Source organism: Centroberyx gerrardi, chromosome 1, assembly GCF_048128805.1.
Source record: "Centroberyx gerrardi isolate f3 chromosome 1, fCenGer3.hap1.cur.20231027, whole genome shotgun sequence".
In the NCBI taxonomy this organism is placed as follows: domain Eukaryota; kingdom Metazoa; phylum Chordata; class Actinopteri; order Beryciformes; family Berycidae; genus Centroberyx; species Centroberyx gerrardi.
The window spans coordinates 35,971,346-35,995,480 of record NC_135997.1 but is presented as its reverse complement, the minus strand read 5'-3'; the positions used below and the strand labels follow the sequence as shown (position 1 = coordinate 35,995,480).

Below are 24,135 nucleotides of genomic sequence, written 5' to 3'. Positions count from 1 at the left end.
AAAGGGCCATACTCTTGACCTTGTACTCTCCTTTGTTCTGCCCCTAAATAATGTTGAGACAGAGGATATGTGTGTGTCTGACCACAAGGCAATTGTATTTGATGCACCGCTACTTCCCTCTACTTCAAAGCCATCTTCTCAGCTCAGCTCTCGCATTTTTAACATAACCTCTGCAACCAAATTCTGAGGCTTTCTTGGCGATTCGCAGTGATATATCTTTCATGACATCCCAGAGTCACACTGATGAGCTAGTCATTCATTTTAATCAAACCTGTTTGCTAGTACTCAACTCCATTGCTCCTTTCAAAAACAAGGTCAAAACCTCAGCTCTTCCGTGGCTCAATGGTAAAACTCAGGCCCCTCTAAGAGAATGCGAGCGTAAATGGAATTACAGATCTTCCATGATATTTTGAAAAATCTAATGCTCACATATTAGAAAATGGTTAAGGATGCAAGAGCTGCATTTTTCTCAGACCTTATATCTAAAGTAACTGGAGAAGTACATTATTGCAGGACAATTATGCATCAATTGCGTTGAAGGGAAGGAAAGTAATTTCTTTTGGGCTGATCTATTTTTGTTTAGAGAAAAGATGAAGTGCTAACTTCTTTGTTTAATTACTATACATTTTTTTTTCTGAATTACTCCATGAAGCCAAGACATGGCAACTGCCATACACTGCCATACCCAATCCATGCACATGCCACTGAGCCAGCAGGATGTCCTTACCTTTCTATTTGCTGTCTGGCTGTCTATCAATCATTAAATTACATCAAACACAGAAATAAATGGAAGTTGTAAATATGTAACATGGAATGTCATTTATATGCATCATACAATGTCTAGCCCTTTACGCTTGGCATTGTAGGATGTCTGAGGTAAAGGCTTTATCTCAGATCTGCTGGTTCATATGCAGCACACGCATTCACACAACCACTAACCTCGATGATGTGCGTAGTGCTGTCTGGCATGTTGACAATACAGATCTTCTGAACACATTTCCCACAGCACTGGCCAGGTACAGTCTGGTACTCATAACCCTGGAGAACGAGGGAGAGTAAGTGAGAGCTTATTGTGGTTATGAAAAAGTATTCAGCTACCTTGGCTTTTTGCAAAAAAAAAAAAAAAAGTGCAAAAAGCCAAGGGACCTAAATGGTTTAAATAGCCAGTGTGTGTGTATGCATGCACTCAAGTGTGCTTGCATATCTTTGTTTGATCTAGTTCCTGTAAAAAAGCAATCATCTCGTCTCTCATTTCTGTACCTACGATTTCTCTATTGTTGAATATTCAAGGGAAACAGGAATGTTTCTACTCTTATTCTAATATGTGGCTGCTTTGTTTTGACCCTTCCATAGTATTGAGTGATTGTAAAATTGGTGAGACATGAATTTAAGCTTATTATTGCACTTGGGTAAGAGTATTAAACATCTAAAATGTAGTGTGTGTGTTTGTTGGTATATATGAGTAAGCATACCTTTGAGCAGGTTTTGTTGCAGACAACAGGTGTGCAGGTAATGGTATGCAGCTTGGTACTGCTATCAATGGAGCTGCTGCAGTAACAGTCCTCACAAGACTCAGGTCCTGATGGTGGTATCTTGGAGCCAGGCTGGGGAATACAAATGCACACTGATGAAACTTTATGCTGCTCAATTAAATATTCTTCAGTTACAATAGCTGGTTAGGGTTTTTTTTTTTAGTGTGTGAAGCCTTTTTTCCTAGAATACAGATGCACACACATGCTGGAAACTATCTGCCACTAAACCATTTTCTGTTTGATAGACATTATTTTGGGAGGGAGTTGGAGGGGGAGGCATCACTCATTGTGCTATTTTATGGCTGCAAAACCTGATGAAAGTTTGATAGTTCCTGTTTTCTCAAGACTGTAAAATGGGACCATGAGGCAGGGATATTGACTGTGTTCTTACCGGGTACTCAGTCTTGTTGTGGACACACACCCCTTTAGGAACTGGAGAGACAAACAGAAGCTAGATAAGTGGAATGTGTGGAATTCATACACTGATGGTGACTGTTCTTCCTTAAATAAAAATGCATTTGGGCTTGTTTTGAAGACACAACACTGGTGCATTCTTGCCCTCTTGTGTCTGGAAACATTAATGGACCAAACAGTGTTGGGGCACAAACCCAGGACCCCGTACTCCCCAAGCAATGACACTACGACTTGACCAACCTGGCTATAGTGCTCCTGGGACCTGGTAGTTAGCCCTTGCAGTGTTGCTGCAGTTTAATATGCTACCAGTCAGTTAGCTCAGTCACTAGGTCAATATATTGAGATAGCAACAGGATGACAGAAAATTGGTAGAAGCAAAAATAAATAAATAAATAATCACTTGTTGGTAAGTCAATATATTGAAATAGCAACAGAAGAAAAAATGTTGGTGTAACTGGTTTACAAGCTCACTGTTTTATAATTCTTTATATTCTTTATAATAAATGTGGAATATTGCATATACCACATTATTCCACATCAACAGTGGAGTCACATACCGCACTGGTAGGAAGGGCAGCAGCTGCCACTGGTCATGGTGATGTTGAGCTGGAACCCTGGTTGGCAGGTGATTGTGTCAGTGGGACACAGATTTACATCGCATTCTGTTGAGGGCAAAATGATGGGATGATTATCAAGATATTCAATGTGTAACTCATTTGCTTAAAGCTACACATACACTTTTACCCCAGTCGTTTGCTCATGGATTTTTCAGCCTTTTCCAATAAATAGCCCTGAGCCTCAGGTTAATGCTGTATATAGAGGCACATTTTCCATTTGTTGCTGTAGTCATTCACCTCTACATCCATTAACAAGTGTATATGGTGACGTCGGACTAGAGAGTAAACATGCAGTAGTGAAGTTACAGGAAATTTACAGAGCACTGTTATAGTATCTTCAGGGTAGTAGAGTTGTGTTACTTACCACATGACTGTGCTGGGCAGCAGTCCTCTGTCTTGTTTAACAGTCGCTGGCCAGGCTTGCTGCAGTTGAGGCTGGGTGTTGGTGGGCATGTGATAGGATGGCACTGGATGCCCATGGAGTCCTTGTCACACATACAATGATTGCAGCCACTTACCCATGTGTCACCAGGCTGGTGGAAGGAATATTAGAAAGAAACAGTTCAGAAACAAAGATCACACTCTGTTATGCATATTTTAAGTAGAGTTCTCACCTGTTTAGGTTTACCATCAGGTCCAACGCAGTCTGAAATCCAAACAGAAAGAAGTGTTTCTAGATATATGTGCAGTTTAGACATCTACGAGCAAATGCTCTTGTGAACTATGTTCCATGACCCAATCAAGACCAGGTCTACTGTCTGAAGGCATCCCCTCTTACCGCAGGAGACAACACACATGTCATAGACAGTGTTGAACAGGGTGGTCTCATGAGGACAGAAGCAACCCTCCTTGGTGTTGGAGCTGTTAGTGGATGGCTGGTTCACTGCCTGGAACTTCTTGTTGTACCTGATGTGGAAATTGCAAGTGAGATTATTGAAGGTAGATTTTTTTGAACATTTTGTTTGGGACCTTCTCACATAAAACTAGAAGGCAGTTGGAGAGTGCAAACCTCCACCTACGCTGAACAATTCTCTAAATTGTTACACCAAAAGACATCATTTCTATCACTTAAATTTAAGTTCAATTTATTTTTTTGACCCAGAAAACATACCCTTAGGATTTTGAATCAAGTCTCTAATTTCGGCAGTTTCATAGTTATGGCTAAGAAACGATAATCATCTGATGGCGGAAATCCCAAATCCAGATCACCACCAAAATCTACTTAATTGTTTCTTAGCTTAAGGCCTATCTGTCCACCAAATTTCATTCAGAAGTTTTTGAGATACACTGCTGACATAGACAGACAAACAAACATGGGTGAAACCCTAACACCGGGCTCTTCAACTGGTGGCCTGTGGGCCGGATATGGCCCGCAATTGATTTTTTACTGGCCCTTTGATTAATTCCCATGAACTCAGAGAAAAACTTTTCATCCATTATATTTCATCTGTATGCACTATTGGACTTTTCCTGCAAATGCCCATTTGTCCCGCCCTACAGCCAATAGGAGTAGCTACAGTGACTAAACGTCGATAGTGCGCAGGGTCAGAGAAAAAACTGCCTGCCTGCTGTCTCCTGCTGCACAGCGGGCTAGCTCGCTAGCAACAGTCGTCAACAAAATGTTGCTTTCTACACTAAAAAAGAGGAACGTCGACACAGGAATTCGGCAGTTTAACAGTGAGTGGACTGACAAGTACTTGTTTGTGCCAGTTGGTATGAAGCCTGTGTGCTTACTGTGCAGTGAAACTGGTTTGTGATTAAGGAATAGCATTTAAGGGTCGGTTCACACGGTAATATGGTGCATTCCATTGGAATGCGTTCCAGTGCGTCTTCTCGGGAAAACATGGACGCAACAGCCTTTGCCCATTAACGTTAACGGCAGCTATCTGACAGCTCTAGTTACGTTAGCAGGCGAGTTCATACAGCAAAGACTTCTATCTAGTAACAAAGCACAAGTCAACTGAATTACGTTACAAATGGAAACAAAGTTGTTACAACAGGTTTTCATAGCACAAAAACTACATATCAAGTAAAATCAGCCTACAGATTGATGCTGTGACGTCAGCTGTGTTTATGTCGGACAACTCGGGCGGAAATAATTTTGTCCGAGTTTCCGACTGGGAACGGCCGTTCTGTTGCATACATTACATTAGTGGATCATACTGTTGATATACCTGTCATTGCATGTAGGCTCTACAGCTGGACCACAGGCCATGTACACCTTGTTGCTTGGACACTTGTGCTCTGTAGGATGGAAATTATGTTTAAAAAACATTCTGCCTGGATATTATAAATTAATGCATTATTATTATACACAATTTTCAGAACTCCAGGAAACAAACTGGGTGTTGTAGTATTGAGTACTATCGACTTAATATGATTCAAAAGAACGAAGAATCAAAGTCTCACCACACTGCCCATTGGTGGCATTCCTCCAGTCGATACAGACTCCTGCACTGGAACAGTCAGAGGCGTAGGCCTCCAGGCTGGAGCAGCTGTCATTGCCACCGTTGCAAATGTCTGATCTGCAGGCCTCCACAAATGGTGCCGGGGGCACAACTGTGTGGCATTGCTCAAAAACACTAGAGGGGGCATACAAACCAGGACAGAATGTATTTAGCATGGACAGGGACAGTATCCAAATTTCATTTTCCAACAGATTTTAACAGCTTTTGAATGGTCTCTGTGCGCTATATGATTGGTCTTGGTTTGGCATATATCTCTGAGCCTTAAGCAATATTGTGTGGTGAGTAGGTCTGACAAAAGCCCTCAATATTGTGCTGGTTCTCCTCACCTGCTGGTTAGGATATCACAGATGGCAGGTTTGCAGGGCGCTGGGGTAGATATGGGGGGTGCTGAGGAGGTCCTGACAGTGGTGGAGAAAGGTGGTGCTGAGATGGTGGTGGTGGGTGGGACTGTGGGGGTGACACAGGGTGTACCTGGGACATGCCACTGGCCTGCAGAGACTGTGCAGTTCTCCACCTGGCCGTTGGGAGAACGGCAGTCGTTGGCCTGGGAGTTGTCACAGGTTCCTGGGAAGGGAGAGAGAGAGAGGAGAAATGAGCAAGTTGAAGCTAGGGCATTGTCTCTAGCAGCGGTGTATGTAGTCTGAGTAGTAGGCTTGCGTTTGGTCATTAGGATAGCTTGATCATTAGATCTACCTACTAAACGTGTTCCCCTAGGGAAAATATTGGTTTCACCCTAGAATTTCTTAAGGCCAACGTCCACTGCCTCCGGGTGTGTGCTCTGCATGACATCACATTGGGGTCGCAGATGTCCACCAGCAGCGTTTACAGCAAGGATGCAGCAGAGAAACAACAGCCAATAAACTAGGCTACGTAGTAACTTGAGGAAAAAAACGCATCATTGGTGTCAATCGGGAAATGGGAATTTTGGCAATTTAATAAAGAGATCATATAATATATTGATTTTCTGTCTTTATTGTGCAAAGATACACCCACGTCAAAATAGTGTATTTGCACACTTCACAGATGCAAGCAGGTCCTGGCAAAAATAGGAGTGGCACAAAATGCCATGCAGCTCCCGTCTGGCTCCTGCAAAACACCGGTGATCACAGTAACACTGAATAACAAGGCTTTGTGTCGGCTTCGACACGCACATCTAGAAACCGGATCAAAAATGCATCTAGTGGACATTGGCCATTATGTATTATGTTAGGAGTCTCCCTGTTGTTCTGGTTCATTGTGATTTGCCAGCTGTGTTGTAACTTGTTGTATTGGTTACAATATTGTTTGAAATAAGACAAAGTTTCTGAACATGGCACCATGTTTTTCCATTTTGAAAACTGGGGACAGAAACCAAGAACAACCCGGTGAGTGGTGCATTCGTCCAATCAGGTGCAGGAAGTGTTTGTGCGGGTGTTGTCTGTAGGTGATGTCATTTTGTTGTTGTTTTGTTGTCATGAAAGAGAAACTTAGAACTGCTGTCTCCGGATTTCCTGTTCTATATGATGCTTCATATCAGAAAAATGAGCAGAGGAACTCAGCTTGGAGGGGAAGAATTCCTCTTTGTGTTTCAGGGAAGAGCATTTGTCAATCATCTATCGGGACACCGCCTACTTTATTTCAGTGGCACACCCATCATGGCCAAGCCCCACCAAACACGGTGTATTTCAACATGATCTCATAAACAGTCGCAAAATGAGCATGAACTCTGAAACGCAGATTTATGTGCTGTGGACACAAATTGCGGATTGCATTATGTGGCAACAGCACAAATTGGACACTGCATTTTCAGCTAAAGGTTGGCTAATGGTTAAGTTTAAGCAAGGAAAACAACTTTGGCTAAGGTTAGGGTTAAGGTTATGGTTAAGTTTATGCAAGTAAAACAACTTAAGTTAAGGTTAGGGAAAGGCTTTGGTCATGGTTCAATAAGAAAAACCTTCGCTAAATATTTACATTTCACTCACAGTAGAAATGTCCATTGTATAAACCCTGGTCGCCCAGCGCTAAAGGCAAATGTGTACACCCATCCGCCACCCTTACCACAACACCCTTGCTGTGTCCCAAATGGAAGGTAGCTGCCTGCTGCCTTGCTGTCTAGCGAGGCAATGTACTTTGGAGGCAGCGTTTTTGTATGAAGGTATGAAGGAATCTGGTTTAAGATGGACTTCCAAGGCGGAAATGCATCACAACGTCACCAAAATACCGACTGTTGGTCATTTGGACTAATTTTTGTTAAGCATTAGACATCTAAACAGAATTAATATTCAGTGACTAAACTGTCTATTTCTCGGTGGCAAAAAAATCTGAGGTTTAACAACTAAAAATAACGTACATTTATAAACAAACTCGGCACCGTGGCTTGCCATTGTTTTTTTTTTCCGTTGCAGCAGTTGAGCGGACACACAGGATTGTAGTATATCTTGACCAATGAAGGATACGTCTATGCTGCCTTCAAAAACCAATTGGAGGAGCATTTCTTGCAAACTTTCGATTTGTACATGACTTGATGCCTTCCTGCCTCCGAAGGCTGCCTGATTAGGCGGCATTTCAGCTGTTTGGGACACAGCCACTTCCCACTGCGCTAATTGTGAGACTACTTCCTGTTTATAGTCGTGCGTATTTCATGTAACCATTTTGTGCTGGGAACACAGAATTTTAACACTTTATGTGACACCAATACGTAATTTAAAGTTTCGTTTTCTCCGCCATCTTGTTTCTGCGCTGAGATCGGGAGCCCCTTTCTCCCACACAGTAAGCAGGCTGACCAATATCATGCATGTAAGCTGAAGCTAACTGAAGCTAAAGTAGAATCTATACAATTATATCATATCGCCGTTTATTTCAATGCATATGCGCAAGCTCAGTCCACCTGACAGCCCTCTGTTCTGTCGGCGGAGAGAAAGACACAGACAAGCATGGAGGTTTCGGCGCGCCGAGGGCTTACTGCTGATGCTTCCCGGAGTTTCCCGGGGGGCTTGGATCGGGAGGATCAATGCGGTCCGTGGGCGCGGTGGAGAGGACAGCGGCGGAGAGAGGAGACGGGACGCACTGGAACGGAGATCAGTATGGATGTATGGACTATTATTCTGTATATTAACAGTCTACAGCGGAGTTAGTTACACCATTGGTCGGCCGTGGCACGTGGCACACCCATACACGGTCCAGCCATATACTAAGTTTTGACCTAGTCTTGTTTTTAAAAGATTATTTTTCGGGCATTTGTGCATTATTTGATACAGTCACAGTAGAGAGAGACAGGAAAGACAGGGCAGAGAGAGTTGATGACATGCAGCAAAGGGCACGGGCTGGATTCAAACCCATGCCACTGCAATTAGGACTTAGCCGAAATGGTACACGCTCTACCGGTGGAGTGACCGGGGAACCCCATTGCCATGTTATTTCCATTCAATATATTGTTCATATCGGATACATGAGTTCTCCTGACTGAAAGAGCAACTTCAATCAGGATCACTTGCTGATGCAGTCCATGGTCTGCACCAGTGACGTGTTTACTATCACCACCTATCACATCTCACTTCATGACTAGGGTGATGTAATTAACTAGGCTGTACTCACCCAGTGCTCACTCTGCATCTGCTGCTACATTGTACAGCACATGAGAATAGGGCCGCTGGTCCTATTCTCCCATAAAGATAAAAGTAGAATGCCTGTCTCTGATCCTGAATCAGCCTTAATGTTAGTTGCTCCTGCATTCAGGATGTCAGTTTTGGGTGTCCTTCATGCAGTAGTAGGTGCTCCACTATACACAGTTTTTCTTCATATAGATAGTAAGGCTAATTTATAGTTATGCATCGATACCTATGGCAGACACCTACGCTGTAGCTACGCTGCAGGTGTCTGCGGTGCCGGCATAGCCTGCAGTAGCCCAGTTGGGACTGGCACTACACTGGCCCAGCATTTGATACAGTTGACCGTAGTATCCTTATTGATAGGTTGAGGCAGGGGGTTGGTATTTCAGGGTCCGCTCTAGACTGGCTCTCTTCCTATTTGACTGCCAGGAAATTCCTTGAGTCCATTGATGGCTATGTGTCTTCACAGTCCTCAATCACATTTGGTGTGCCGCAAGGCTCAATTCTTGGGCCAATTCTGTTCTCCTTGTATATGCTTCCTTTGGGTCACTTAATTATAACTCACCACACTGTCCCTCAGTGTTGCTGCTGAAGAGAGAATAGGGCAAGTCGATGCTGAAGGAGGAACCCCTGTAGACCACTTGCGCCTTGATCTCCAGTATCTCCAAGGTGATCACCATATCTGTGCTAGTGAGGCGCAGGACAGAATTGCTGTAGGCAGGATAGATACGTTTCTGATTCACATACACCTGAAGGGTAAGGAGAGAAACAGCACATTAGAAAAGGACTATGAACCATTGGTCGGCCATGGCACGTGGCACATCATAGGATCACAGAGCCAGAAATTTAAGTTTCGTTTTCTCCGCCATCTTGTTTCTCCGCTGAGATCGGGAGCCCCTTTCTCCCACACAGTAAGCAGGCTGACCAATATCATGCATGTAAGCTGAAGCTAACTGAAGCTAACTGAAGCTAAATTAGAATCTATACAATTATATCGCCGTTTATTTCAATGCATATGCGCAAGCTCAGTCCACCTGACAGCCCTCTGTTCTGTCGGCGGAGAGAAAGACACAGACAAGCATGGAGGTTTCGGTGCGCCGAGGGCTTACTGCCGATGCTTCCTGGAGTTTCCCGGGGGCACGGTTCCGGCCAATGCCGATAGTTGGGCGCCGATTTGTTTGAGTTGATTGAGAGAGTTGATGACATGCAGCGAAGGGCACGGGCTGGATTCAAACCCATGCCACTGCAATTAGGACTTAGCCTAAATGGTACACACTCTACTGGTGGAGTGACCGGGGAACCCCATTGCCATGTTATTTGGCAATGGGGGACTATGAACCAAAACCAGCAGCATTTCTAACTACATATTGCACCATATATTGAGACACAATCAAACCAGACTATAGACCTAGACTGACAGACTAATCTTTTACTGAGCACTCATAAAATCATTAATAAAGTGAGATATTGACACTAAAACAAAGTATGTGTTGACAATGTTTAATGGCTGCTTACCACATTGACTGATTGTCCAAGGGTCTTCATCTGAGTCAAGACAACCTTGTAAGACAGGTAGTTGATAATGAGAGCCTGGGGACAGAATGTGCTGTCTGAGGGGTCACAATAATTGTTGTTCACTATAATAGTCAGGTTGTTTTTAGGAATGATCTCTTTGACCAGGTAGTAAGAGCAGTTCTCCTTGAAACTGTAAGATTTTCCATCAAATGTCATATAGTGGGATCCACCCAAGCGGCTACACACACCTGTAGGATGAGAAGAATTGTGTAGTGTAAATAGTACAAGAGTTGAAAGGTGTATAATACTATAAATTATAGTGTCACTGTCATTCAGTAGCTAAATTTGTAAAACATGTTGCATAGGTAATTTGATTGAGGCAATGCTAAATATCCAAGACAAAAGTGGTAAAAGTAACTGCCTTCTGAGGTTACATTTAACAACTCACATTCGCATTCATAGTGGAAGCAGCATCCAGAAGAATCATAGACCTTGACAAGCTTCCGTCCATTGGCACAGATGGGTTGCTGAACTGTGGGACAGGGAGCAGGCATCTCAATAACCTGGCCATTGGTGCACATGGCTGTGGTGCAGTTGTTAACCTGCCAGGACTCTCCATTCTAGGTGAGGATGGATAAGCAGTTACTCAAACATGCAAGGTAGGTACCAAAATGTAGGTATACAATGTAGTTCAACTGGCTTCTCAGGTTGCCAACAAACGTAAATGAATAGAGGTGTTCAAAATTATATAACTGAATCTTTAATAGATTGTTATAGGCAGTGCTAGAGTATATTTGAACAGTAGTACAAACGCTGCTTGGAGGGATAATGGGCCTGCATAGCATCAAGTTTGTTGAGAGGTTTAACTGAAATGGCCTAGCTACACACAGCTGTGTTCCTACAGACAAAATAGGTAGTTGGTGAAATACATTACATATATAACAAAAAGGAAAATAAAATATTGACAGCCTTCTTGGAAGCTAACCACATTTTATCTATATTGTACCTTTCTTGGTGGATCCACGTGGGTGCAGTCTGCAGTAGTTGTAGGTGAGGGTGTTGATGGACTAGAAACAGGGGTAGGAATAGCTGTGGTGAATGATACTGTAGGAGTAGCTGACATGGTGCTGAACACTGTGGTAGGAGAACGGAGGGTTGTGCTGGGTGAGGGTGTTGTGGGACATGGGTTGGATTGTGTCTCGACTTTACAAGACACTCCACAATACGCAGTGTAACACCACCCTAAACCATCAGTGACATTATACACCAAGTCCCCTGTGGAAATGAAAGAAATGTGGAACATATGAACAAAAAAGTGACACTAAAAAGAGATATAAAAATGTTTGTGATATTTAAAAGAAATTCTGCCTGAAATTGAAGGAAGACTGGTTAAGAAAACATTTGAATTTGATATATAATTTCATGAACATGAACTATGAACTTAAATAAAAAAAACGAATGAATGACAATATGAAAAAAAACCCAAATATGATAATATAATAACTGCGTGGTTATGTCTATGATATTTATGGGTTTTTAAAATAGTATATCACTTACCAGGATGATATGATGTTCCATTGACATTACAGGCACATAAGCCGGTTGTGGGAACTCCGGTAGGACTTACACTAATAGTGGTAGATTGCAATATTGTTGTATTTACAAATCCAGTTGTTGTGGGCAGCTGTGTAGTACCTGGTAATGTCTCTGTAATTGGTTGAATAGAGGTAAATCCTGTAGTTGTTGAAGGTTTGGCTGTTGTTCCCTTTGTGGTTTTTGATGGTACAGTAGTTTTTGTGGTGACAACAGAGGGTTTGGAAGTCACAACTGTTGTTTTGGGGCTTGCTGTTGAAATCTCAGGTACTGAAGTGGTAGTTTCAACAATAGGTGAAGTAGCAGCTGTTGTTGGGCCAGTAGTTCCGACTGTTGGTGGCTTGGTTGATACGGTTTCAACTGTTGTTGCCTCTTCTGTGGTTGTTTCAACTGGTTTGGCTGTTGTTCCCTTTGTGGTTTTTGATGGTACACTAGTTGTTGTGGTAACAACAGAGGGTTTGGAAGTCACAACTGTTGTTTCGGGGCTTGCTGTTGAAATCTCAGGTACTGAAGTGGTAGTTTCAACAATAGGTGAAGTAGCAGCTGTTGTTGGGCCAGTAGTTTCGACTGTTGGTGGCTTGGTTGATACGGTTTCAACAGTTGTTGCTTCTTCTGTGGTTGTTTCAACTGGTTTGGCTGTTGTTCCCTTTGTGGTTTTTGATGGTACACTAGTTGCTGTGGTAACAACAGAGGGTTTGGAAGTCACAACTGTTGTTTCGGGGCTTGCTGTTGAAATCTCAGGTACTGAAGTGGTAGTTTCAACAATAGGTGAAGTAGCAGCTGTTGTTGGGCCAGTAGTTTCGACCTTTGGTGGTTTGGTTGATACAGTTTCAACTGTTGTTGCTTCTTCTGTGGTTGTTTCAACTGGTTTGGCGGTGGTACCCTTTGTGGTTTTTGATGGTACACTAGTTGTTGTGGTAACAACAGAGGGTTTGGAAGTCACAACTGTTGTTTCGGGGCTTGCTGTTGAAATCTCAGGTACTGAAGTGGTAGTTTCAACAATAGGTGAAGTAGCAGCTGTTGTTGGGCCAGTAGTTTCGACTGTTGGTGGCTTGGTTGATACGGTTTCAACAGTTGTTGCTTCTTCTGTGGTTGTTTCAACTGGTTTGGCTGTTGTTCCCTTTGTGGTTTTTGATGGTACACTAGTTGCTGTGGTAACAACTGATGGTTTGGAAGTCACAACTGTTGTTTCGGGGCTTGCTGTTGAAATCTCAGGTACTGAAGTGGTAGTTTCAACAATAGGTGAAGTAGCAGCTGTTGTTGGGCCAGTAGTTTCGACTGTTGGTGGCTTTGTTGATACGGTTTCAACAGTTGTTGCTTCTTCTGTGGTTGTTTCAACTGGTTTGGCTGTTGTTCCCTTTGTAGTTTTTGATGGTACACTAGTTGTTGTGGTAACAACTGATGGTTTGGAAGTCACAACTGTTGTTTCGGGGCTTGCTGTTGAAATCTCAGGTACTGAAGTGGTAGTTTCAACAATAGGTGAAGTAGCAGCTGTTGTTGGGCCAGTAGTTTCGACTGTTGGTGGCTTGGTTGATACGGTTTCAACAGTTGTTGCCTCTTCTGTGGTTGTTTCAACTGGTTTGGCTGTTGTTCCCTTTGTAGTTTTTGATGGTACACTAGTTGTTGTGGTAACAACTGATGGTTTGGAAGTCACAACTGTTGTTTCGGGGCTTGCTGTTGAAATCTCAGGTACTGAAGTGGTAGTTTCAACAATAGGTGAAGTAGCAGCTGTTGTTGGGCCAGTAGTTTCGACCTTTGGTGGTTTGGTTGATACAGTTTCAACTGTTGTTGCTTCTTCTGTGGTTATTTCAACTGGTTTGGCGGTGGTCCCCTTTGTGGTTTTTGATGGTACACTAGTTGTTGTGGTAACAACAGAGGGTTTGGAAGTCACAACTGTTGTTTTGGGGCTTGCTGTTGAAATCTCAGGTACTGAAGTGGTAGTTTCAATAATAGGTGAAGTAGCAGCTGTTGTTGGGCCAGGAGTTTCGAATATTGGTGGCTTGGTTGATACGGTTTCAACAGTTGTTGCTTCTTCTGTGGTTGTTTCAACTGGTTTGGCTGTTGTTCCCTTTGTGGTTTTTGATGGTACACTAGTTGTTGTGGTAACAACTGATGGTTTGGAAGTCACAACTGTTGTTTCGGGGCTTGCTGTTGAAATCTCAGGTACTGAAGTGGTAGTTTCAACAATAGGTGAAGTAGCAGCTGTTGTTGGGCCAGTAGTTTCGACTGTTGGTGGCTTGGTTGAGACGGTTTCAACAGTTGTTGCCTCTTCTGTGGTTGTTTCAACTGGTTTGGCTGTTGTTCCCTTTGTAGTTTTTGATGGTACACTAGTTGTTGTGGTAACAACTGATGGTTTGGAAGTCACAACTGTTGTTTCGGGGCTTGCTGTTGAAATCTCAGGTACTGAAGTGGTAGTTTCAATAATAGGTGAAGTAGCAGCTGTTGTTGGGCCAGTAGTTTCGACCTTTGGTGGTTTGGTTGATACAGTTTCAACAGTTGTTGCTTCTTCTGTGGTTGTTTCAACTGGTTTGGCTGTTGTTCCCTTTGTGGTTTTTGATGGTACACTAGTTGTTGTGGTAACAACTGATGGTTTGGAAGTCACAACTGTTGTTTCGGGGCTTGCTGTTGAAATCTCAGGTACTGAAGTGGTAGTTTCAACAATAGGTGAAGTAGCAGCTGTTGTAGGGCCAGTAGTTTCGACTGTTGGTGGTTTGGTTGATACAGTTTCAACTGTTGTTGCTTCTTCTGTGGTTGTTTCAACTGGTTTGGCGGTGGTCCCCTTTGTGGTTTTTGATGGTACACTAGTTGTTGTGGTAACAACAGAGGGTTTGGAAGTCACAACTGTTGTTTCGGGGCTTGCTGTTGAAATCTCAGGTACTGAAGTGGTAGTTTCAACAATAGGTGAAGTAGCAGCTGTTGTTGGGCCAGTAGTTTCGACTGTTGGTGGCTTGGTTGATACGGTTTCAACAGTTGTTGCCTCTTCTGTGGTTGTTTCAACTGGTTTGGCTGTTGTTCCCTTTGTGGTTTTTGATGGTACACTAGTTGTTGTGGTAACAACTGATGGTTTGGAAGTCACAACTGTTGTTTCGGGGCTTGCTGTTGAAATCTCAGGTACTGAAGTGGTAGTTTCAACAATAGGTGAAGTAGCAGCTGTTGTTGGGCCAGTAGTTTCGACTGTTGGTGGCTTGGTTGATACGGTTTCAACAGTTGTTGCCTCTTCTGTGGTTGTTTCAACTGGTTTGGCTGTTGTTCCCTTTGTAGTTTTTGATGGTACACTAGTTGTTGTGGTAACAACTGATGGTTTGGAAGTCACAACTGTTGTTTCGGGGCTTGCTGTTGAAATCTCAGGTACTGAAGTGGTAGTTTCAATAATAGGTGAAGTAGCAGCTGTTGTTGGGCCAGTAGTTTCGACCTTTGGTGGTTTGGTTGATACAGTTTCAACAGTTGTTGCTTCTTCTGTGGTTGTTTCAACTGGTTGGGCTGTTGTTCCCTTTGTGGTTTTTGATGGTACACTAGTTGTTGTGGTAACAACTGATGGTTTGGAAGTCACAACTGTTGTTTCGGGGCTTGCTGTTGAAATCTCAGGTACTGAAGTGGTAGTTTCAACAATAGGTGAAGTAGCAGCTGTTGTTGGGCCAGTAGTTTCGACTGTTGGTGGCTTGGTTGATACGGTTTCAACAGTTGTTGCCTCTTCTGTGGTTGTTTCAACTGGTTTGGCTGTTGTTCCCTTTGTAGTTTTTGATGGTACACTAGTTGTTGTGGTAACAACAGAGGGTTTGGAAGTCACAACTGTTGTTTCGGGGCTTGCTGTTGAAATCTCAGGTACTGAAGTGGTAGTTTCAACAATAGGTGAAGTAGCAGCTGTTGTTGGGCCAGTAGTTTTGACTGTTGGTGGCTTGGTTGATACGGTTTCAACAGTTGTTGCCTCTTCTGTGGTTGTTTCAACTGGTTTGGCTGTTGTTCCCTTTGTAGTTTTTGATGGTACACTAGTTGTTGTGGTAACAACTGATGGTTTGGAAGTCACAACTGTTGTTTCGGGGCTTGCTGTTGAAATCTCAGGTACTGAAGTGGTAGTTTCAACAATAGGTGAAGTAGCAGCTGTTGTTGGGCCAGTAGTTTCGACCTTTGGTGGTTTGGTTGATACAGTTTCAACTGTTGTTGCTTCTTCTGTGGTTATTTCAACTGGTTTGGCGGTGGTCCCCTTTGTGGTTTTTGATGGTACACTAGTTGTTGTGGTAACAACTGATGGTTTGGAAGTCACAACTGTTGTTTCAGGGCTTGCTGTTGAAATCTCAGGTACTGAAGTGGTAGTTTCAACAATAGGTGAAGTAGCAGCTGTTGTTGGGCCAGTAGTTTCGACTGTTGGTGGCTTGGTTGATACGGTTTCAACAGTTGTTGCCTCTTCTGTGGTTGTTTCAACTGATTTGGCTGTTGTTCCCTTTGTAGTTTTTGATGGTACACTAGTTGTTGTGGTAACAACTGATGGTTTGGAAGTCACAACTGTTGTTTCAGGGCTTGCTGTTGAAATCTCAGGTACTGAAGTGGTAGTTTCAACAATAGGTGAAGTAGCAGCTGTTGTTGGGCCAGTAGTTTCGACCTTTGGTGGTTTGGTTGATACAGTTTCAACTGTTGTTGCTTCTTCTGTGGTTATTTCAACTGGTTTGGCGGTGGTCCCCTTTGTGGTTTTTGATGGTACACTAGTTGTTGTGGTAACAACAGAGGGTTTGGAAGTCACAACTGTTGTTTTGGGGCTTGCTGTTGAAATCTCAGGTACTGAAGTGGTAGTTTCAATAATAGGTGAAGTAGCAGCTGTTGTTGGGCCAGTAGTTTCGACTGTTGGTGGTTTGGTTGATACAGTTTCAACAGTTGTTGCTTCTTCTGTGGTTGTTTCAACTGGTTTGGCTGTTGTTCCCTTTGTGGTTTTTGATGGTACACTAGTTGTTGTGGTAACAACTGATGGTTTGGAAGTCACAACTGTTGTTTCGGGGCTTGCTGTTGAAATCTCAGGTACTGAAGTGGTAGTTTCAACAATAGGTGAAGTAGCAGCTGTTGTAGGGCCAGTAGTTTCGACTGTTGGTGGTTTGGTTGATACAGTTTCAACTGTTGTTGCTTCTTCTGTGGTTGTTTCAACTGGTTTGGCGGTGGTCCCCTTTGTGGTTTTTGATGGTACACTAGTTGTTGTGGTAACAACAGAGGGTTTGGAAGTCACAACTGTTGTTTCGGGGCTTGCTGTTGAAATCTCAGGTACTGAAGTGGTAGTTTCAACAATAGGTGAAGTAGCAGCTGTTGTTGGGCCAGTAGTTTCGACTGTTGGTGGCTTGGTTGATACGGTTTCAACAGTTGTTGCCTCTTCTGTGGTTGTTTCAACTGGTTTGGCTGTTGTTCCCTTTGTGGTTTTTGATGGTACACTAGTTGTTGTGGTAACAACTGATGGTTTGGAAGTCACAACTGTTGTTTCGGGGCTTGCTGTTGAAATCTCAGGTACTGAAGTGGTAGTTTCAACAATAGGTGAAGTAGCAGCTGTTGTTGGGCCAGTAGTTTCGACTGTTGGTGGCTTGGTTGATACGGTTTCAACAGTTGTTGCCTCTTCTGTGGTTGTTTCAACTGGTTTGGCTGTTGTTCCCTTTGTAGTTTTTGATGGTACACTAGTTGTTGTGGTAACAACTGATGGTTTGGAAGTCACAACTGTTGTTTCGGGGCTTGCTGTTGAAATCTCAGGTACTGAAGTGGTAGTTTCAATAATAGGTGAAGTAGCAGCTGTTGTTGGGCCAGTAGTTTCGACCTTTGGTGGTTTGGTTGATACAGTTTCAACAGTTGTTGCTTCTTCTGTGGTTGTTTCAACTGGTTTGGCTGTTGTTCCCTTTGTGGTTTTTGATGGTACACTAGTTGTTGTGGTAACAACTGATGGTTTGGAAGTCACAACTGTTGTTTCGGGGCTTGCTGTTGAAATCTCAGGTACTGAAGTGGTAGTTTCAACAATAGGTGAAGTAGCAGCTGTTGTTGGGCCAGTAGTTTCGACTGTTGGTGGCTTGGTTGATACGGTTTCAACAGTTGTTGCCTCTTCTGTGGTTGTTTCAACTGGTTTGGCTGTTGTTCCCTTTGTAGTTTTTGATGGTACACTAGTTGTTGTGGTAACAACAGAGGGTTTGGAAGTCACAACTGTTGTTTCGGGGCTTGCTGTTGAAATCTCAGGTACTGAAGTGGTAGTTTCAACAATAGGTGAAGTAGCAGCTGTTGTTGGGCCAGTAGTTTTGACTGTTGGTGGCTTGGTTGATACGGTTTCAACAGTTGTTGCCTCTTCTGTGGTTGTTTCAACTGGTTTGGCTGTTGTTCCCTTTGTAGTTTTTGATGGTACACTAGTTGTTGTGGTAACAACTGATGGTTTGGAAGTCACAACTGTTGTTTCGGGGCTTGCTGTTGAAATCTCAGGTACTGAAGTGGTAGTTTCAACAATAGGTGAAGTAGCAGCTGTTGTTGGGCCAGTAGTTTCGACCTTTGGTGGTTTGGTTGATACAGTTTCAACTGTTGTTGCTTCTTCTGTGGTTATTTCAACTGGTTTGGCGGTGGTCCCCTTTGTGGTTTTTGATGGTACACTAGTTGTTGTGGTAACAACTGATGGTTTGGAAGTCACAACTGTTGTTTCAGGGCTTGCTGTTGAAATCTCAGGTACTGAAGTGGTAGTTTCAACAATAGGTGAAGTAGCAGCTGTTGTTGGGCCAGTAGTTTCGACTGTTGGTGGCTTGGTTGATACGGTTTCAACAGTTGTTGCCTCTTCTGTGGTTGTTTCAACTGATTTGGCTGTTGTTCCCTTTGTAGTTTTTGATGGTACACTAGTTGTGGTAACAACTGATGGTTTGGAAGTCACAACTGTTGTTTCGGGGCTTGCTGTTGAAATCTCAGGTACTGAAGTGGTAGTTTCAACAATAGGTGAAGTAGCAGCTGTTGTTGGGCCAGTAGTTTCGACCTTTGGTGGTTTGGTTGATACAGTTTCAACTGTTGTTGCTTCTTCTGTGGTTATTTCAACTGGTTTGGCGGTGGTCCCCTTTGTGGTTTTTGATGGTACACTAGTTGTTGTGGTAACAACAGAGGGTTTGGAAGTCACAACTGTTGTTTTGGGGCTTGCTGTTGAAATCTCAGGTACTGAAGTGGTAGTTTCAATAATAGGTGAAGTAGCAGCTGTTGTTGGGCCAGGAGTTTCGACTATTGGTGGCTTGGTTGATACGGTTTCAACAGTTGTTGCTTCTTCTGTGGTTGTTTCAACTGGTTTGGCTGTTGTTCCCTTTGTGGTTTTTGATGGTACACTAGTTGTTGTGGTAACAACTGATGGTTTGGAAGTCACAACTGTTGTTTCGGGGCTTGCTGTTGAAATCTCAGGTACTGAAGTGGTAGTTTCAACAATAGGTGAAGTAGCAGCTGTTGTTGGGCCAGTAGTTTCGACTGTTCGTGGCTTGGTTGAGACGGTTTCAACAGTTGTTGCCTCTTCTGTGGTTGTTTCAACTGGTTTGGCTGTTGTTCCCTTTGTAGTTTTTGATGGTACACTAGTTGTTGTGGTAACAACTGATGGTTTGGAAGTCACAACTGTTGTTTCGGGGCTTGCTGTTGAAATCTCAGGTACTGAAGTGGTAGTTTCAATAATAGGTGAAGTAGCAGCTGTTGTTGGGCCAGTAGTTTCGACCTTTGGTGGTTTGGTTGATACAGTTTCAACAGTTGTTGCTTCTTCTGTGGTTGTTTCAACTGGTTTGGCTGTTGTTCCCTTTGTGGTTTTTGATGGTACACTAGTTGTTGTGGTAACAACTGATGGTTTGGAAGTCACAACTGTTGTTTCGGGGCTTGCTGTTGAAATCTCAGGTACTGAAGTGGTAGTTTCAACAATAGGTGAAGTAGCAGCTGTTGTAGGGCCAGTAGTTTCGACTGTTGGTGGTTTGGTTGATACAGTTTCAACTGTTGTTGCTTCTTCTGTGGTTGTTTCAACTGGTTTGGCGGTGGTCCCCTTTGTGGTTTTTGATGGTACACTAGTTGTTGTGGTAACAACAGAGGGTTTGGAAGTCACAACTGTTGTTTCGGGGCTTGCTGTTGAAATCTCAGGTACTGAAGTGGTAGTTTCAATAATAGGTGAAGTAGCAGCTGTTGTTGGGCCAGTAGTTTCGACCTTTGGTGGTTTGGTTGATACAGTTTCAACAGTTGTTGCTTCTTCTGTGGTTGTTTCAACTGGTTTGGCTGTTGTTCCCTTTGTGGTTTTTGATGGTACACTAGTTGTTGTGGTAACAACTGATGGTTTGGAAGTCACAACTGTTGTTTCGGGGCTTGCTGTTGAAATCTCAGGTACTGAAGTGGTAGTTTCAACAATAGGTGAAGTAGCAGCTGTTGTTGGGCCAGTAGTTTCGACTGTTGGTGGCTTGGTTGATACGGTTTCAACAGTTGTTGCCTCTTCTGTGGTTGTTTCAACTGGTTTGGCTGTTGTTCCCTTTGTAGTTTTTGATGGTACACTAGTTGTTGTGGTAACAACAGAGGGTTTGGAAGTCACAACTGTTGTTTCGGGGCTTGCTGTTGAAATCTCAGGTACTGAAGTGGTAGTTTCAACAATAGGTGAAGTAGCAGCTGTTGTTGGGCCAGTAGTTTCGACTGTTGGTGGCTTGGTTGATACGGTTTCAACAGTTGTTGCCTCTTCTGTGGTTGTTTCAACTGGTTTGGCTGTTGTTCCCTTTGTAGTTTTTGATGGTACACTAGTTGTTGTGGTAACAACTGATGGTTTGGAAGTCACAACTGTTGTTTCGGGGCTTGCTGTTGAAATCTCAGGTACTGAAGTGGTAGTTTCAACAATAGGTGAAGTAGCAGCTGTTGTTGGGCCAGTAGTTTCGACCTTTGGTGGTTTGGTTGATACAGTTTCAACTGTTGTTGCTTCTTCTGTGGTTATTTCAACTGGTTTGGCGGTGGTCCCCTTTGTGGTTTTTGATGGTACACTAGTTGTTGTGGTAACAACAGAGGGTTTGGAAGTCACAACTGTTGTTTTGGGGCTTGCTGTTGAAATCTCAGCTACTGAAGTGGTAGTTTCAATAATAGGTGAAGTAGCAGCTGTTGTTGGGCCAGGAGTTTCGACTATTGGTGGCTTGGTTGATACGGTTTCAACAGTTGTTGCTTCTTCTGTGGTTGTTTCAACTGGTTTGGCTGTTGTTCCCTTTGTGGTTTTTGATGGTACACTAGTTGTTGTGGTAACAACTGATGGTTTGGAAGTCACAACTGTTGTTTCGGGGCTTGCTGTTGAAATCTCAGGTACTGAAGTGGTAGTTTCAACAATAGGTGAAGTAGCAGCTGTTGTTGGGCCAGTAGTTTCGACTGTTGGTGGCTTGGTTGATACGGTTTCAACAGTTGTTGCCTCTTCTGTGGTTGTTTCAACTGGTTTGGCTGTTGTTCCCTTTGTGGTTTTTGATGGTACACTAGTTGTTGTGGTAACAACTGATGGTTTGGAAGTCACAACTGTTGTTTCGGGGCTTGCTGTTGAAATCTCAGGTACTGAAGTGGTAGTTTCAACAATAGGTGAAGTAGCAGCTGTTGTTGGGCCAGTAGTTTCGACCTTTGGTGGTTTGGTTGATACAGTTTCAACTGTTGTTGCTTCTTCTGTGGTTATTTCAACTGGTTTGGCTGTTGTTCCCTTTGTAGTTTTTGATGGTACACTAGTTGTTGTGGTAACAACTGATGGTTTGGAAGTCACAACTGTTGTTTCGGGGCTTGCTGTTGAAATCTCAGGTACTGAAGTGGTAGTTTCAACAATAGGTGAAGTAGCAGCTGTTGTTGGGCCAGTAGTTTCGACCTTTGGTGGTTTGGTTGATACAGTTTCAACTGTTGTTGCTTCTTCTGTGGTTATTTCAACTGGTTTGGCGGTGGTCCCCTTTGTGGTTTTTGATGGTACACTAGTTGTTGTGGTAACAACAGAGGGTTTGGAAGTCACAACTGTTGTTTTGGGGCTTGCTGTTGAAATCTCAGGTACTGAAGTGGTAGTTTCAACAATAGGTGAAGTAGCAGCTGTTGTTGGGCCAGGAGTTTCGAATATTGGTGGCTTGGTTGATACGGTTTCAACAGTTGTTGCCTCTTCTGTGGTTGTTTCAACTGGTTTGGCTGTTGTTCCCTTTGTGGTTTTTGATGGTACACTAGTTGTTGTGGTAACAACTGATGGTTTGGAAGTCACAACTGTTGTTTCGGGGCTTGCTGTTGAAATCTCAGGTACTGAAGTGGTAGTTTCAACAATAGGTGAAGTAGCAGCTGTTGTTGGGCCAGTAGTTTCGACTGTTGGTGGCTTGGTTGATACGGTTTCAACAGTTGTTGCCTCTTCTGTGGTTGTTTCAACTGGTTTGGCTGTTGTTCCCTTTGTAGTTTTTGATGGTACACTAGTTGTTGTGGTAAAAACCGATGGTTTGGAAGTCACAACTGTTGTTTCGGGGCTTGCTGTTGAAATCTCAGGTACTGAAGTGGTAGTTTCAATAATAGGTGAAGTAGCAGCTGTTGTTGGGCCAGTAGTTTCGACATTTGGTGGTTTGGTTGATACAGTTTCAACAGTTGTTGCTTCTTCTGTGGTTGTTTCAACTGGTTTGGCTGTTGTTCCCTTTGTGGTTTTTGATGGTACACTAGTTGTTGTGGTAACAACTGATGGTTTGGAAGTCACAACTGTTGTTTCGGGGCTTGCTGTTGAAATCTCAGGTACTGAAGTGGTAGTTTCAACAATAGGTGAAGTAGCAGCTGTTGTTGGGCCAGTAGTTTCGACTGTTGGTGGCTTGGTTGATACGGTTTCAACAGTTGTTGCCTCTTCTGTGGTTGTTTCAACTGGTTTGGCTGTTGTTCCCTTTGTAGTTTTTGATGGTACACTAGTTGTTGTGGTAACAACAGAGGGTTTGGAAGTCACAACTGTTGTTTCGGGGCTTGCTGTTGAAATCTCAGGTACTGAAGTGGTAGTTTCAACAATAGGTGAAGTAGCAGCTGTTGTTGGGCCAGTAGTTTCGACTGTTGGTGGCTTGGTTGATACGGTTTCAACAGTTGTTGCCTCTTCTGTGGTTGTTTCAACTGGTTTGGCTGTTGTTCCCTTTGTAGTTTTTGATGGTACACTAGTTGTTGTGGTAACAACTGATGGTTTGGAAGTCACAACTGTTGTTTCGGGGCTTGCTGTTGAAATCTCAGGTACTGAAGTGGTAGTTTCAATAATAGGTGAAGTAGCAGCTGTTGTTGGGCCAGTAGTTTCGACCTTTGGTGGTTTGGTTGATACAGTTTCAACTGTTGTTGCTTCTTCTGTGGTTATTTCAACTGGTTTGGCGGTGGTCCCCTTTGTGGTTTTTGATGGTACACTAGTTGTTGTGGTAACAACTGATGGTTTGGAAGTCACAACTGTTGTTTCGGGGCTTGCTGTTGAAATCTCAGGTACTGAAGTGGTAGTTTCAACAATAGGTGAAGTAGCAGCTGTTGTTGGGCCAGTAGTTTCGACCTTTGGTGGTTTGGTTGATACAGTTTCAACTGTTGTTGCTTCTTCTGTGGTTATTTCAACTGGTTTGGCGGTGGTCCCCTTTGTGGTTTTTGATGGTACACTAGTTGTTGTGGTAACAACAGAGGGTTTGGAAGTCACAACTGTTGTTTTGGGGCTTGCTGTTGAAATCTCAGGTACTGAAGTGGTAGTTTCAACAATAGGTGAAGTAGCAGCTGTTGTTGGGCCAGGAGTTTCGACTATTGGTGGCTTTGTTGATACGGTTTCAACAGTTGTTGCTTCTTCTGTGGTTGTTTCAACTGGTTTGGCTGTTGTTCCCTTTGTGGTTTTTGATGGTACACTAGTTGTTGTGGTAACAACTGATGGTTTGGAAGTCACAACTGTTGTTTCGGGGCTTGCTGTTGAAATCTCAGGTACTGAAGTGGTAGTTTCAACAATAGGTGAAGTAGCAGCTGTTGTTGGGCCAGTAGTTTCGACTGTTGGTGGCTTGGTTGATACGGTTTCAACAGTTGTTGCCTCTTCTGTGGTTGTTTCAACTGGTTTGGCTGTTGTTCCCTTTGTAGTTTTTGATGGTACACTAGTTGTTGTGGTAACAACTGATGGTTTGGAAGTCACAACTGTTGTTTCGGGGCTTGCTGTTGAAATCTCAGGTACTGAAGTGGTAGTTTCAACAATAGGTGAAGTAGCAGCTGTTGTTGGGCCAGTAGTTTCGACTGTTGGTGGCTTGGTTGATACGGTTTCAACAGTTGTTGCCTCTTCTGTGGTTGTTTCAACTGGTTTGGCTGTTGTTCCCTTTGTAGTTTTTGATGGTACACTAGTTGTTGTGGTAACAACTGATGGTTTGGAAGTCACAACTGTTGTTTCGGGGCTTGCTGTTGAAATCTCAGGTACTGAAGTGGTAGTTTCAACAATATGTGAAGTAGCAGCTGTTGTTGGGCCAGTAGT

General features: G+C 43.3%; 1 protein-coding gene across 1 annotated transcript in view; it reads right to left on the bottom strand.

Moving 5' to 3' along the window:
• The window catches only part of LOC139918263 (uncharacterized), a 62,977-nt gene that overhangs the window by 3,513 nt on the left and 35,329 nt on the right, over positions 1–24,135 (bottom strand). Inside the window, exons 31-49 of the mRNA XM_078284209.1 lie at positions 19,101–20,664; positions 14,062–18,665; positions 12,481–12,609; positions 12,316–12,401; positions 11,691–11,974; positions 11,140–11,408; positions 10,582–10,753; positions 10,134–10,381; positions 9,184–9,367; positions 5,358–5,595; positions 4,973–5,145; positions 4,738–4,807; positions 3,342–3,469; positions 3,178–3,209; positions 2,928–3,096; positions 2,504–2,608; positions 1,924–1,964; positions 1,473–1,604; positions 940–1,038 (exon numbers count right to left, since the gene is read on the bottom strand). Of these exons, the coding sequence (XP_078140335.1) occupies positions 940–1,038; positions 1,473–1,604; positions 1,924–1,964; positions 2,504–2,608; positions 2,928–3,096; positions 3,178–3,209; positions 3,342–3,469; positions 4,738–4,807; positions 4,973–5,145; positions 5,358–5,595; positions 9,184–9,367; positions 10,134–10,381; positions 10,582–10,753; positions 11,140–11,408; positions 11,691–11,974; positions 12,316–12,401; positions 12,481–12,609; positions 14,062–18,665; positions 19,101–20,664 (8,727 nt within the window). The remainder of the gene's footprint in view (positions 1–939; positions 1,039–1,472; positions 1,605–1,923; positions 1,965–2,503; positions 2,609–2,927; positions 3,097–3,177; positions 3,210–3,341; positions 3,470–4,737; positions 4,808–4,972; positions 5,146–5,357; positions 5,596–9,183; positions 9,368–10,133; positions 10,382–10,581; positions 10,754–11,139; positions 11,409–11,690; positions 11,975–12,315; positions 12,402–12,480; positions 12,610–14,061; positions 18,666–19,100; positions 20,665–24,135) is intronic.